The following is a 15,412-nucleotide window of genomic DNA, read 5'->3' as shown; positions in this document are numbered from 1 at the left end:
ACATGTATTAGTTCACACAAACACTCCATCCATGCTCTTGTTCCGGCCCTCCGGTCCAGTTTAAGAACCCATTTTGGCCCTTGAGTCAAAAAGTTTGCCCACCCCTGAACTAGAGTCCTATAATATTAACCAAAAGATCTGGCAATTTAAAATAATTTTTAAACATACGCCCTGCTCCTGGAAGAATCCTATATAATAAAAGGCTAATATGCAAATCGACCAAATGGCGGAACAACCGTTGCTATGACACACACTGACCACCAGGGGGCAGACACTCAACACAGGAGCTGCCCCCTGGTGGTCAGTGCACTCCCACAGGGGGAGCGCCGCTCAGCCAGAAGCTGGGCTGATGGCTGGCAAGTGCAGCGGCGGAGGTGGGAGCCTCTCCCACCTCTGCGGCAGCGCTAAGGTGTCCGACTGCCGGCTTAGCAGGCCTAAGCCATCAGCCGGACATCCCCCAAGGGCTCCCAAACTGCAAGAGGGCGCAGGCCAGGCTGAGGAACACCGGGCCTCTAGTTTTATATATGAGAAAACGGCAGGGTGGTCACTATTTATGTTGTAAATGATTAATCAATGGCTACAAACATCTGTGAATCAAAGAATTCAGACGAAAACCTTATTTTATCCATAAAGCCTTTTTATCAAAAAATTCTCATCTCCTCTCATGGGCATAGGGTTTGGGACACATAGGTCTCTCCAATCAAATGAAAATATGCACCCAAAGTGTCCAGCACAGGGCCACTTTGAGTGAAGGAGAGCCATCTTCACCCACCTTCCCCAGAAATATTAGATCTCAAACTCAGACTACCGAGAAAAGACACACTGATAACCCTAAATGTGCTCGGTAATGGGCTCGACTCATTTTAAAATTCAATGTCACACCCTCTGCGGCTCAAGACAACTGTGACAAAAACTTTTATTTATAGTGAGACAGAGCTGCCCAGCAGAGCCTTCATCCAAGAAAACAGAACTGACAGTAGGGACTAAGGAAATTAACTTTCCAAGCACCCTGCAGTTTTGAAAATAGCATTCGTATCCAACTGCTATGAAAGCCTGGACTTAACTAGAATAAAGATTAACCTGACTTGCCCTAGCCGGTTTGGCTCAGTGGATAGAGTGTCAGCCTCAGACTGAAGGGTCCCAGGTTCAATTCTAGTCAAGGGCATTTACCTCGGTTGCAGGCTCTTCCCTGGTCCAGGCCCTGATCAGGGCTCGTGCAGGAGGCCACCAATCGATGTGTTTCTCTCACATCAATATTTCTCTCTGTCTTTCCCTCTCTCTCTAAAAATCAGTGGGAAAATATCCTCGGGTGAGGATTAAAAAAAAAAACACACCAAGATTAACACTACTTTAATAGAATCTAGCCCGTGTAGGTCAGTTGATTGAGTGTTGTCCCAGGCACCCAGAGGTCAAGAGGTCCCCAGTTTCATTCCAGGTCAGGGCACATGCGAGGGTTTCAGGCTCCATCCCAGTAAGAGGCAGCCAAAATCGATGTTTCTCTCTCTCCCTCTCCTTTCCTCTTTCTCGAAAATCAATTTCTGAAAACATTTAAAAAATAAAAAATAATCTAATAAACAATGCTATAAAGCAGAAATTAGAACATTTGCTAATAAGCAAAATAACTCCTCTCCTTAAACTGTGTTCACTTAGGAAGGAAAACACCCAGGCATTTCAACAGCCATCCCCTCTTGCAAAATGTTTCTTACAAAACATCACAATTTTATCTAGACTATCCTTTCTGTAAATTGTGAGTCTCAACCATGAGTGAACCCTAAAAATAATTCAGGGAGTCACAAATGGCTTTTAAAAAGGAAACAGAAAATACCAGCGGGGATTTCCCATAAGAAAGGTAAACACCATTCTGTGATTCACTTTTCAGTGCTGTTATTTGTATATGGGTATTGGGTGATGTTGTAATATCTATTTCTTATTGTGGGTTGTGGTCAAAGAGAGCTTCAAAGTCACACATCTGACCAAGCTGCCCAGCAACCAGATGACGGGATCACACATACAGTGTTTTGAACAAAGGCATACTGTTTGGCATAGGATGCTTTTAAACAGAAAAGACAAAGGGAATGGAAGCCGGAGTTGCTTATGGTACATGACGGCCTTAATTACACCACGGAAGGTTCAATATTAGCACAGCCCAGTCGCAGGCCAAAAGCACAAGCCTGAAGGCTGACTCCAAACAAGAACACAACAGAAACTGGTACAGCAGGAAGTGGGGAGCCGGGGAGAGGTCATCCCTGCCTGATGCGCTGGGGCCACATTCCAAAGAGGTTATTCCATATGGTCCCCGGGGCTGGCATCTAACAACTCCATGGAAAGCGGGGAGGAAAAGGACGCCTGCTTGCAAGGGACCGAGTCCTCCGGGTGCCTGAAACACACAGTTCAGCAAATCCCAGCTCTCTGGCCAAAGTCCAAACGTGAACATCCAGGTGACACCGGAAAAATCCACTCAACAAAGCAACAGGGTGGAGCTCGTGCTCCTCGGAGAGAGCAGCCTGGGTTCGAGAAAGGGCTGGTGGACGCGGACAGGGCGCCCCGGCCTCGCCGAGCGGCTGTGTGGGAGCCGCGAGCGGACGGGGAGGTTTCTGACAGGCAGAGGGGGCCGGCCAGACGCCCGCGCCGGGGCTGGGACGGGGCCGGCCTGGCCGCCGGGATAGGCTGCCTCTTTGTCCGAGGCCCTGCCCAGATGCCACGTTGAGATGCTCAAGGACAAATGGGAAAGTTTTCCCTGGACTCCCATCTTCCCGGGCCCCGCTACCACGCCTAGGGTCAACTTGCAGCCTGCCCCTCCCCTCCCATCTCCTTTGTTTTGGTCTCTGCCACTCCTTCCCCAGACCCCCACTCGGGTCACCACCCCACCCCCACTCCTTAGCTTTCTTCGGCTCTGCTCCCCTGGCTAACTCTCCCCTTTCACCCTCGGCCAGCCCCTCCTGGCTCTCCGCCCGAGCCAGGGTTTGGGGGGCCGCCCCAGCCCCCTGCTGGGGGAGGAGGCAGGGAGAGGAGGTGGCTACCTAGACCCGAACCAGTCGGGGACAGCCGCCGGCCGTCCCGCCGCCGGCCTCTCGGGACGTAGGCCCGCGCCTCTATGGCTACAAGTTGCAGACAGGACAACACCCCTGGTCGCGACTTTCGGTCCCCCGCTTCCCGGCCAGGCAGGCTCCGCGGCTTACGTGCAGTCCTGGTTGAAAGAGAAGCAGCTGAGCGCTGCTTCGACCCCGCCCGCGGGGCCGTCCGCGGCCGCGGCCTCGGCCTCCATCGGGGGCTCGGCCCGGGGCAGCTGCAATTCCGAGCCGGCGACGGCCACCTCAGCAGCCCGCTGGCGCCGGCTCTGCGGGCCGGGTCGCCAGCCCCCTCTCCGCCCTGGCCCCGCCCCGTCCCGCTTCGCCCCGCCCCTCCCGCCAGTGCCGCCGAACAGTGCCACTAAGAGGGCGGGGTCCAAACTTCAGGCCTCTATTGGCCACGAGCCCATGCTGCCGCGCATCTTTGACCAATTGGAGGCGGCGGTGGGCGGACCTGCCTTGCTGGAGGTCCGCCCCCAACTCCGTGACGTGGCTCGCCATTGGGCGAAGGCGCTCGATGCCGAGGCTGCAGGCCACGTGGTAGTGTTTTCATCGCCAGAGCGGCTGACCGGCCGGGAGGGAGAAAGAACAAATGCAGCTGGGGCCCGACCTGCTGGCTCCAGGCCGGCATCTGCGTCGCGGCTGCCGCGAAGGGGACAGGCGGACGCTGTCGTTCCTACCCCACCCAGTCCCCGGCATGTGTAACTCTTGGTCTATTAAATTTACAGAGATTAGTAGAGAGCGTGAGACGCCAAAGCCCCACCCTTTTGTCGAGTCTCCAAGCAGCTTTGAAAAAAAAAGTTTCTAAAATGAGGATGCTAAGGCCAGACAGATAAGTTATCTTACCATTGCACTGCCGTTGAGAATTACTACATGTATTATCTCGTTGAATTCTTATAAAACGTTGTGAGGAAAGTATAATTATGTCCATTTTAAAGAAGCGGCAGCTGAAGCCCGGGGCTGCATAACAATCTGTCCGAAGTAATACAATAAATGGTATGGGGTGTTTTTAAATTTAAGGTGTGTAGTATTCTGATTTGACACATTTATATATTGTAACATGATTGCCATGGAGAATGTGGTTTGTCTGATTTCAAGATCCAAGCACCAAACGGCTCTACTAGACAGTATTTGACAAAACCTATTTGATTTTTGTAGCTGAAAAAAAATCAAAGAAAATATGTATAGGATGATATATTTTATGAAAGGTATGAAGTCGTGAATGCACAATTCAAAACTCATGTAATTCGAGATGACAAAGGGTCTCTGTTCCCAAGGTAAAAACATGCTGCCATGTAGAAATACCAGCACAGTTTATGAATCATTACCTCTATCAGCTCTGCTAGCTTTAGATTTATTTAATTCCTGAGAAATTTTAATTCGTGCTTTTCAAATTTTGAGATGAAATACTGTTTCAATTATTGTTATGTCACAGCATTTCAAATTGGTATGATTCAAATGTATCTGTTTTGAAAGTTGGACATAAAATGGGTGAGAGAAGAGGACTATTTCACTTAAGCTTTTCCAGTTGGATTTCCGGTTTGGGTTTTCTGAAATGCAAATATAGCAGTTTCTTCTCTCAATTGATGTAAAAATAGTTTGTCTCATAGGTTCACAATGTGTGTGATTGCTCTTTGGTTGATTGTGTGGTGTTTGTATAAGCATCCTGAGTGGAAAGAGCTGCTGCTTGGCTGCCTTAATTGCATCATCTTTATAGCCTCTCAGATCAAAGGTGTGTTCCCTCTCCCTCCCAGCTCAGGCAAAAGCTTCAGTCCTTTCTATTCTATTTAGAAAACCAAGTGTCTGGCATGCTAGGTGCTAGGTGCTAGGTTGCTGGGAGAATTGCATGAGGTGCCGAACAGGTTTTTAAAAGTGGAAGTTGTTATTACGAAGAGTTTGGACTTTATGGAATAGAATTGGGAGCTGGTGTTAGTGTTTGAGCAGGACTGTTTCATGATAAAAGCAGTGTTTTAGTCGGATAAACTCAGCCAGGGTGTGCAAAACAGATTAGAAGGGGTAGGGGAACCTAAACTAATGTGATATTCTTACTCTGGGAGTGAAGGTATGTGAGATACTACTGGGCTATTGGATGGCAGCAAGGTCAGATAGGTTAGGACAAACTCGACATATTTTTTAATTGAAATATAGTTAACATGTAACATTGTATAAATTTAAGGTGTGTAACATGTTGATTTGACACATTTATATACTGTAATATGATTGCCATGTAACGATAATAAGCACCTCTACACCAAGAGATATTTTGAGGTAGTGCTGTCCAAAAGAAAGACAATGTGAGCCACTGATGTGAACCTCGTATGTAATTTTAAGTTTTGTAGAAGCCACATAAAAAGGGCAAAAAGAAATGGGCAAGTACATTTTAATATTTTTAATTTAACCCAAGATGTCAAAAATACCACCTTAATAGGTAATCAATGTAAAATGATTAATCAGCTAGTTTAAATGTTGAGGATGAGGATGAGGATGATGATTGCATAAGTATTTAAAACCCAGTGTGTCTTCTTCACTTACAGCATATCTCAGTTCACGCTAGCTAGACTTTAAGCTAGTATGGGAGTGGAACGCCACAGGGCCTGGTGACAGATGGGGAAGGGGTGTGGCAGGCAAGAGGGGGGAAGGGTTAAAGCTGACACTGGTTGGAAAGGGGCAAGCCGTTGTGCTGCTTTCAGATATTTGGGCAGGTATTTAGGAAGAGGCATTTCATTTCAGATGTGTCGAGGCAGCAGAACGGAATGATCATTGGAATTGAGGTTCGGGCCTGGAGAGGTAGTTATGGAAGAAAACGGGTCATCTTAGTCCCACGCTTCCTGTGAATGATCCCCCTTGTACGTTTCCTACTGGGCTCGTGATCCACCATCCACCCGAGTGGAAATAACATCTCAGGACTGCCTCATCTGGCTTGGTTTGGTTTTTAATATTTTTATTGTGGTTTTTGTTGTTGTTGTTGTTTTTTAGAGAGAGAGAGGAAGGGAGAGGGAGATAGAAATATCAATGATGAGAGAGAATCATTGATTGGCTGCCTCCTGCATGCTCCCAACTTGGGATGGAGGTCACAGCCATATGCCCTGAACTGGGATCTAACCCAGGACCCTTCAGTCTGCAGGCTGATGCTCTATCCACTGAGCCAAACCAGCTAGGGCCTCATCTGGTTTTATTTTTTTCCCAAGACAATTCAGAAATCTATATTTTTACGTAAATGTATATTTATATAAGTCTATATTTATATTAATCTATATTTATACAAATCTATGTTTATTTTATATAAGACTATTGTTTTATGTAAAAATTTAAAATGTTGACAACTGATTCTTATTTTAAAAAGCCACCATGTGGACCAAACTAAATACATCAGCCGGCTGGATGTGGTTTGTGGAAGGCCAAAGAGGGTGACCTCCGTTAAAGGCATAAGCAGCCTCTTTGAGGGGCTCCACCCTCAAACAAAAATTCCCAGATGTCCACTCATATAAAAAGCCAAGGGAAAGGCTACAACTAAATTCAGAGGTGCTGAATGCATTTAATGTCAGGCTCAGTTTTTGGTCTTTAAATCCTAGGCCTAATTCTAGGTCCCGTGGGAGTGGAAACTCCTAATTTGAATGTTGGATTTACAGCATCCTAATCCTTCCACATTGCTGGAACAGAAATTTCACTGCTAAATAGCAGGAGCAAAAGATATTGGGGGGAGGACGTGAGCACAACACTTTACAGGAAAAGTCTGCAATGGGAATACGTCTTTTTCTCCTTTTTCCAAATGAGAATTTGGAATTTCTATTTTTTCCCCAGACAAAATATCCATTATCCCTAGAGAAACAGCAAGTCAGCAAAATCTTGGGGGAATAAAGCTGGGCTGTGGGACTCAAACCTCCTGGGGAATACAAAATTGCCAGAGGCCCCCAATTCAGTTCAGGGGGAGGCGTCCTATTTACAGAACAAAAATGCCGATTGGGGCATGCGCGGGGCATTACCAGGGGAAGTTAGGAAGGAGACATCCTGCCTGACGCAACCCTCATGTCACCCACTATGGTTGCCCATTACACCCAACTGCCTATAATTAGAGTAACTACTAGGTGAGCAAATAGCACTCCGGTCCTCATCTTCTTTTTATAAAATCTATTTTTATAGAATCAGGTCACAGGAAATAATCTCCTTGTGCTTTTCTGATGTGTTTCAACACTCAGAACTTGTGCTGAGAAAGAGCCGAACCCTAATGGGCACGTGCGTGGTAGGCCTTTGGGAGAAGAGGGTGGGGAGGAAGGGCCTGGGGACAGTACAGAATAGGTAAGCCTGGAGGCCAGGGGCCAGGGGGTGTGTCACAACGTGAAGGAAGCTCACGGAGTCAGTCTGCAGTAGGAGGGGAGAGGGTGACTGTGGGCTGATTGCTGGGAGAGCAGGTGACCCTATCAGATTGGCAAACAGGAAGTCCAGGGCCAGCGGTATGGCTGAGCCACAGGCACATTGGAACTCTTTGTTCCTGATCACAGGCACAGTCTGTGTGGGAGAACATGTGCAGGGAAGGAACAGTCCTATCATGTGCAAAGGTTCCCAACGTAGGACCATTATTCCTGGTTTTATTGATTTAAAAGGGGGTGGGGGGGCGGGCAGAGAGCAAAACCAACAACCATTCTCATAGTCCTTGAGTTATGTATTTCCTCTCATGAGTCAGAAATGATGACATTTGACTGGAGAGTGAACTCGTGTCTTTGCCTTCATGTCCCCCCACACATCTGTCTTATTTTTGTTTCCAGAATAATCTTCCTAACCCTCCCAAGGTAGATCATAAGATCTCCATAAATACTTGCTGATGGGCTGATATTCATGATGACGGTAGCTTTCGCTGTGTGTGCATTTGCGGACACGCCTTGAGCTAAGGCAGTGGTTCTCAACCTTCTGGCCCTTTAAATACAGTTCCTCATGTTGTGACCCAACCATAAAATTATTTTCGTTGCTACTTCATAACTGTAATGTGGCTACTGTTATGAATCGTCATGCAAATATCTGATATGCAGGATGGTCTTAGGCGACCCCTGTGAAAGGGTCGTTCGACCGCCAAAGGGGTCGCGACCCACAGGTTGAGAACCGCTGAGCTAAGGCCTACTTAGTATGCAAGACAACGTAGAGAGGTTTGCTCAGCGATGGAGTTTTGGTTCTCTGGGCCATCTCAAGACCGGCCGAGATTGCAGGAAAGGATTCAGCCGGTCAGCCAGTCACCCTGACTTAACTTTCAGAGTATAACGGGTCTGAACATGGAAAAGGGAGTTTTACAGAAAGCGTGGCTTGAAGCCTCGTCCATCTTCTTATTTCATGCTCACTACATCTGTCCGCTTCCGCGGGTTTTATCCCCACCACGCAGCCGCATAGACGAGTTGGAGAGCTGTTGGGTAAGTTGCTGAAGGGCCAGGGCAGTGTGTGATGGAGATGTAGCTCCTACTCAGTCCCCAAGTACAAGGTCACCATTCCACGCTGCCTCTCAGCCTGTTGTGGCTCAAGGCTAGAAATAGAATTGGCATCTTAACCTGTACTTCAAACTGTACAGGAACAGAGAGGCCAGGGGTGGGGAGCATTGTGCCAAGAGGGCTGGCCACGGGCCAAGTGCAAGGGCAGGTTGTGGAGCCCTGCAGCTTTACACGGGGATGGGGGGAGGTGTGTGTGTGGGGGGGGGGGGGGGGGGATTGAAGCTTTGCTTATGTTTGCCAGGGTATTATTAGAAGTATTTAAAAACATCTTTTGTTCCCAAGCAAAGGGTTAACTACTGAGCTCATGGCAGGCCCGGCTAGTTGATAAGTGGTTCTGTACGGCTCTGGGTTTCTTCTTAGTCTAGAGTCTAGGAAGCGGTTCTCAACCTGTGGGTCACGACCCCTTTGGGGGTCGAATGACCCTTTCACAGGGGGCGCCTAAGACCATCGGAAAACACATATGTAATTACATATTGTTTTTGTGGTTAATCACTATGCTTTAATTGTGTTCAATTTGTAGCAATGAAATTGGGGTTCACCACATCATGAGGAACTGTATTAAAGGGTCGCGGTATTAGGAAGGTTGAGAACCACTGGCCGATCCCGGAGAGCGCTAAGAGCCCCACGATTCTTGGTGAACAGCGCCATCTAGTGATGCGCAGTGTTTAGTTCCAGGCCGGTGGGTGGGCCTTGGAAAGTCAGGCTTGAAGAAGACAGAGCTGATTCTAGAGCCCTAAGGCTCCCCAGGCGTCCTTCCCAAACTTCTTTACTGTCTACACATGGAAAACCCTAGAGCAGGGGTCCTCAAACTTTTTAAACAGGGGGCCAGTTCACTGTCCCTCAGACCGCTGGAGGGCCGGATTATAGTTTAAAAAAAAACTATGAACAAATTCCTATGCGCACTGCACATACCTTATTTTGAAGTAAAAAAAACAAAATGGGAACAAATACAATATTTGTATTTGCATGTGGCCCGCGGGCCGTAGTTTGAGGACCCCTGCCCTAGAGGCCTCACCACTTCCTCTGCCAAAGGAGGAGTTTGGGAGGGGGTTCACATGCATTCATTTGACATTTCTCTCTCATCAGATGCACCGTAAATAAAAACGCCTGCCCACATGGGCAGAGCACCATAAACAAAAAAAATAATAACCTGAATGGTATCTTCCATGTCGGCGGGTGGCCGGGAGACAAATCAAGCTGTGGAAGGGCATTTGGAAGTCTTGGGGAGGGGAGATTTTATAGAGAGTGGGCAGGGAAGAGCTCACCGGGAGATTTCGTTTGGACAAAGACTGAAGGAGAGAAGGGGACAGGCTGTGCAGCCACCTGGAGGAACAGCGCTCTGGGCAGAAGGAAGGAAAGTGCTCGGGGAACACGGAGGAGGCCGGGGTGGCTGGAGGAGGGGGCACAATAAATAGGAAAAGAGGTCAGATGATATGCTGAAGGAGGCGGGGAGGGAGGCGAGACCACTGGACATTTTGACTTGCAGTTGAACAGAATCACGCAGGCAGCTGCGTTGAAAATGAATCGAAGGTGTCTCGGGAAATTTCTAATCACTTTGGCATGCTAAAAGTGCCGGGAAAACAGGAAAAAAAAGTGCCAGAAAGCCCAGCGGTGTGCATATTGGAGGTTGTTTAACAGGCGTTTTCCAGGCTTCTGTAGATCTTCTCCTTCCAGGAACGCCCCCAGACTCCTTGTGGGGCCTGAGAACGTGGAAATGAGCCCTGCTCTGTGATGTCCGCACTGGACAGTCCGAAGCAAGGCCTGGGCGAGGCCAGCGGAAAACAGTGCTGTTCTCAAGGCCACACCGCAGCTGCAGAATGACCAACACTGGGTGACTTCCCCGGCTCACTCCGTTCCTCCTGCCTCCTAAACCAAGGTGTGTGATACCCAGTTTTTAAAACACCTGCTTCCTGACCAGATCCGGCCGGACCTGATTTCTGTTTCTCCTTCCCTTTCCACCTTCGAATCTCTGAGCACAGACCCAAAGCTTCCCGAAGCCCCTGCGCACAGCCTGTCCCTGAGACGCCCCGGCACCTCTGGTGTGCACACTGCGTTAGTACAACCAACGCTGGGTGAGCCTGGTGGTTTCCTACAGCATTTCATAGAACGGAGTTTGGGAAAAGCTGGGCGGAACGATGACTTCCTACCATAAAATTCTGTGAGTCTGTAGTGGAAACACAGCACCCGCTGAAATTGTCTATGTACCAGTTGGAAAACAGTGTATGATGAACGAAAGGGGTGAGGACTGTTTTGCCAAGTGTTTTTAAAATAGGAAGTGTGTGTGTTATTTTTGTAAGTTGCCTCTCGTCTGCCTGGTCCCTCCTGATGTTAACATTTCTGGCTGAGCATTTGTGCTGTAGGCTCTTTGGGCTTGATGAGGGCTTCTTCCCTTCCCTCCTGCCCTGGGCCTCCCTGGACGGTCTCGGGTAATACACAGAGGTCCAGAGAAAGGCCCAATTGGCTCCAGGCTAAGCAACGTACGCTTCCTTAGGGCACCGGAGTTGTGTGCGCGGGTAAGCTGACCCACCAAGCCAGACTGCATCCTCGAAAGCTCAGGTGGCAGCAGAAGTGGAGGCTGCAGGGGACGGATGGGGAAGCAGAGGCCGAGGGCAGGTGGGAGGCTGGTGCACCAGGTTAGAGATGATTAGACTTGAACTTCAGGGACAACTGGGGGATGGAGGTAGAAGCTGTGGGACTCGGTGTTGTATTAGACACAGGACTAAGGAGAGACAGGTCAGCATGTAGACTGGCAGCCATGTCACCTGGATTTCCTCGTGGAATGTGGTTGTGCCATTGGTTACCCACATTTCTCTGGCTCTCGCCTCCACCTTCAAAGCCTTTCCCCGTAATTATAAAGTCCCCAGAAATGTCTCACACACGCAGGACCTGCCTTCTTGGGTATGATCTTTGAGGATGATGCCTCATTACAGTCAGGACTGTGGTCCACTGGGACAGCACCAACATGTTGTGGTTTTGTTCCCCAGTGCTTTTTCTGCTTTTATTGAAACGATCATGTTTGTGTTCTCCATTCTTACATTAATGTGACGGTAGATAGCTATATCCTGGGCGTAAGGTCGATGGGGGCATTGAGAGAGACGTTGGTGAAGAGGTGGCAGCTGATGCCAGGGCCTAGGTCACGGAGGATGTGCCAGTCGCTGAGCACTGGAGAGAAACGTCCTGGGTTGGTGTTTTGAGTATTCCTTTAATTTCGGGAACACTGTCAGAAGGGAGTCCGGCTGGAGAGGCTGCAGCAGCTCCCAGCCAGTCACGTGTCACTGATGAGTGAGAACCTCTGTTATAAACAGAAATGCACAGACTGCCAAACGCTCATTGGCTAACACCGATTGCGCCGGTTTATTTTGGTGCCGGTTATCGACATGGTTTCCTACTTTCTTTATCAATTGCAAATACATGTGAGGGATAAAAAGCTGGCGTTTTCCAAAAACACGACTGAGGGTTTGCACGGCTGCCGAGCTGAAGGGTGTGTGATTTAGATTTTTTATTATTTCTCTGAGGTCGGAAACACCCTTCGGTGGGGTTCTAATTTTTAATGGAAGTTTGGCTCCAGAGGTCCTTTCAGAAGAGCCTTTGGGAGAGATAACAAGTGGACGAGACATGTCTTAAAATATCTGACGTGGCTGTTTCCTAGGCCCTCTGTTCTCTCTCTGCTTTCTCCCAGGGATCTGTTCCCACACGTGGGCATCTAAGCCACTAACTATCTACAGATGACCCACGTCTGACCTCGCTCGCTGGAATGTTCTGCCTGCCTCTGACTTTCCTCCCAGAGCACATCAACACTTCCCCTGGCATCTCTGATAGGATCTTTTTGCTGAGCTCTTGAAAGAATCCTGCTTTGGCAACTCCCAGGGAATCTGGTGGGGTTGTTTTTTTTGTTTGTATTTTCTTTGGGGGGAGGGGCAGTGTTTTTTAAAAAGAGATTTATCCCAAACCAAGGACAGAAATAACTTATTTTGTACCATTTTATGCACTGAGTATTTGAATGGCAGGCTGTTATTTTCCATTCTTCTTTCATTCTAATCCATGAACATAGTATAGATTCTTCTATCCTCTTGACCTAGGTATGTAATTTCTGATGATCATATAGACAAATTCCTTCTACCCCCAGGGATTCTTTTCTTTTAAAAAAAATATGTGTTTTTATTTTTATTATTTTTATTTTTTTTTTAGAGAGAGAGGAAGGGAAAAGGAAAGAAACATACATGATAGAGAAACATCAATGGGCTGCCTCCTGCACACCCCCTAATGGGGATCAAGCCCACAACCTGGGCATGCGTCCTGACCAGGACTCAAACCAGTGACCTCTTGGTACATGGGACGATGCTCAAGAACTGAGCCACACTGGCCGGGCTACCCCCAGAGATTCTTATCAAATGAGCCTATGCATTCCGTTCAGAGTAGTTATCACAATGTGAAACTATATCATGTTTATTTATGTGTTTACTGTCTGTTTCCTCCATCTAGAACAGCGGTTCTCAACCTGTCGGTCGCGACCCCTTTGGGGGTCGAACGACCCTTTCACAGGGGTCGCCTAAGACCATCGGAAAACACATATTGAATATATAATTACATCTTGTTTTTGTGATTAGTCACTATGCTTTAATTATGTTCAATTTGTAACAATGAAAATACATCCTGCATATCAGATATTTACATGACGATTCATAACAGTAGCAAAATTACAGTTATGAAGTAGCAACAAAAATAATTTTATGGTTGGGGTTCACCACGACATGAGGAACTGTATTGAAGGGTCGCGGCATTAGGAAGGTTGAGAACCACTGCTCTAGAAGGTAAACCCCATGAGGGCAGGGTCTCTTGTGTCTTCTCCCAGCATCTCGAATGACGCTTGACCACATAATACGGGCTCATGAAATATATGCCAACCGACTGACTCACAGAAACAATCATTTAAAAAAAAAACCACACGCAAAGTATCTTTATTTTCCTACTTATCTTTCCATTCACTCATCATATGTCTTTTCTTTGCCTCTCTTGAAAAACAATGTTGTCCAAATTGAATTAGTATTATCACTGAATGTCCAGGAACTATACAGTATTAGTGGCTCCTGAGGCAAGGCACTGTTTAACATCTTCTTCAAATCTCTTTGGTGTCTGGCTTAGTAGAAGACAGCTGGGTTCTCATGGCTGCTTCTGCATTCGGTCTGATGTCACACATCTACAGGCTTCAGAAAACCCCCCTGTGCCAATCACATCTTAGTATTATTTTGAAAATAGTTTTTTCTTCACGGATGTCCCAAGAGATTCTTGGGTAGCCCCAGGCATCCTTGAAGTGCAGTTTGAGAACAAATGATCGATATTAATAGAGAAGAATACCTTTCTTGCCTTTGAACTCCATTGCCTTTGCTTAGCTCAGTAGTAAAATATGTTTGCCTTCCTCGTGACTATATCATTGTGCATATCAAGATGCATAGTGAGTGTTGAATGGTGGAGAAGCCACCCAGAAGTTAATTTGTTGCACTCAGACACATTCACACACAAACAAAAACCTCAATAGTAAAAGCATTTTGACTGAGCACGTCCTATATGCTCCATATTTTCCAAAGATTATCTCTACTCTTTATAACACTCCCGGGTAAGAATTACTAACCTCATTTTGTGGACAAAGGAATGGAAGCTCTAAAAACTTAACCTACCCAAGGTCACCAGGCTAATCGTGACGGAGTGGTGACTACCATACTCAAGTCTCAGTTACTACAAAGATATGTATGTTTTACCATCAAATGCTAGATTACTACAATACGGTGGGGGCGGGGTGGGACACTAGAAGCAATGAAGAGTCCACTATACAAGTTAGCCTTGTTGCTTTTTACAAACGAATCAAGGAATCAGAAAAATGTAGTTCCTTTTTATTTTCTCTCCGTGATGTGTACTTAAAAGGAAGTCAATGCATTTTTTTTTTTTTCTGATTTGAAAACTAACACACCCACAGCAAAAGACTGAAGAACAAAATGCCATCAGCGGAAGACAGGTTACATTCATTGTGGTGCCTCTCTCCATGTAATACTACGCAGTCACTGAAGGAGTGAGGCAGCATCCTTGGTACTGACACAGAACCATCACTGGGATAGGTTGTTATATGAAAAGAAATAGCATAAGGTCTATTTCTATCAGAAAATGTGTGTATGATTTGGTTTCTTTTTTTTTAATTGGTTCCTTACATGAACTTAGTGGAGGGGCTAACAGGAGGCTGCTTACTTTTCTATAATCAGAGTTACAGAAATTAAGGTACAGGCCGATCCCATACATTTTCAAGTCCTTCTGGAGAGTAGGAGACTTCCTTCTCAAAGCCAATTCAGCGCCTTTGAGCTTTCGTTCCCTCTTTTCCCTGCTGCCTCCTTCCCCCTCCATCTCCATCTTCTGAATCAGGGCTGGGAGGTGGGGTGAGCAGGAGAGGGGAGAGGTCTTCATCAGTGACACCCTTGTAGTCCTTTCTTGCCTCACACTCTCCCATTAGGGCCGCTCTCCAAATGTCTCCAAAAGACTCTCTCTCACGGGCCCCATTGGTGGCCTAGTAGTTCCTGATGTGGGCGACCTTTTGTGGCTCCTTCTCAGCTGCTTCCCCCAGTGCCCGTCCACAGCCTCTCGCTTCTGCTGCCCTGGAGGTGGCGGCGCCCCTTCGACATGGGTCCAGCCTTGACTCCTGCAGCCTCCATCACTCCACTCCGGGAGCGCGGGCTCCTCACCTCCCCCACTGCCACCTGCGGGTGAGGAGCAGGTGCTAGGCTCCACGTCCACACCTTTCCTGCCCACCTGCAAGGGGACACAGCCAGACTCCCAAGTACCTTCCTGCCGTCTCTGCCCAGGCACATTGGGGTGGAGCCTGTGGGTCTT

At 47.6% G+C, this 15,412-nt stretch overlaps 1 protein-coding gene across 3 annotated transcripts in view; it reads right to left on the bottom strand.

Annotated features, from left to right (window-relative positions):
* The window catches only part of WIPI1 (WD repeat domain, phosphoinositide interacting 1), a 28,087-nt gene extending 24,720 nt beyond the window's left edge, over nt 1–3,367 (bottom strand). The window contains exon 1 of one of the 3 annotated variants that reach the window (XM_036339845.1): nt 3,180–3,367. In XM_036339845.1, coding sequence (XP_036195738.1) covers nt 3,180–3,265 — 86 coding nt within the window. In that variant the 5' untranslated portion in view covers nt 3,266–3,367. The remainder of the gene's footprint in view (nt 1–3,179) is intronic. The other 2 variants (XM_036339848.1, XM_036339844.1) reach the window with 2 other exon arrangements.
* Between the last annotated feature and the right edge of the window lie 12,045 nt (nt 3,368–15,412).

The sequence above is a fragment of the Myotis myotis genome, unplaced genomic scaffold (genome assembly GCF_014108235.1).
Source record: "Myotis myotis isolate mMyoMyo1 unplaced genomic scaffold, mMyoMyo1.p scaffold_m19_p_17, whole genome shotgun sequence".
NCBI classification, from domain to species: Eukaryota; Metazoa; Chordata; class Mammalia; order Chiroptera; family Vespertilionidae; genus Myotis; species Myotis myotis.
This window is presented reverse-complemented; position numbering and strand designations above follow the sequence as displayed.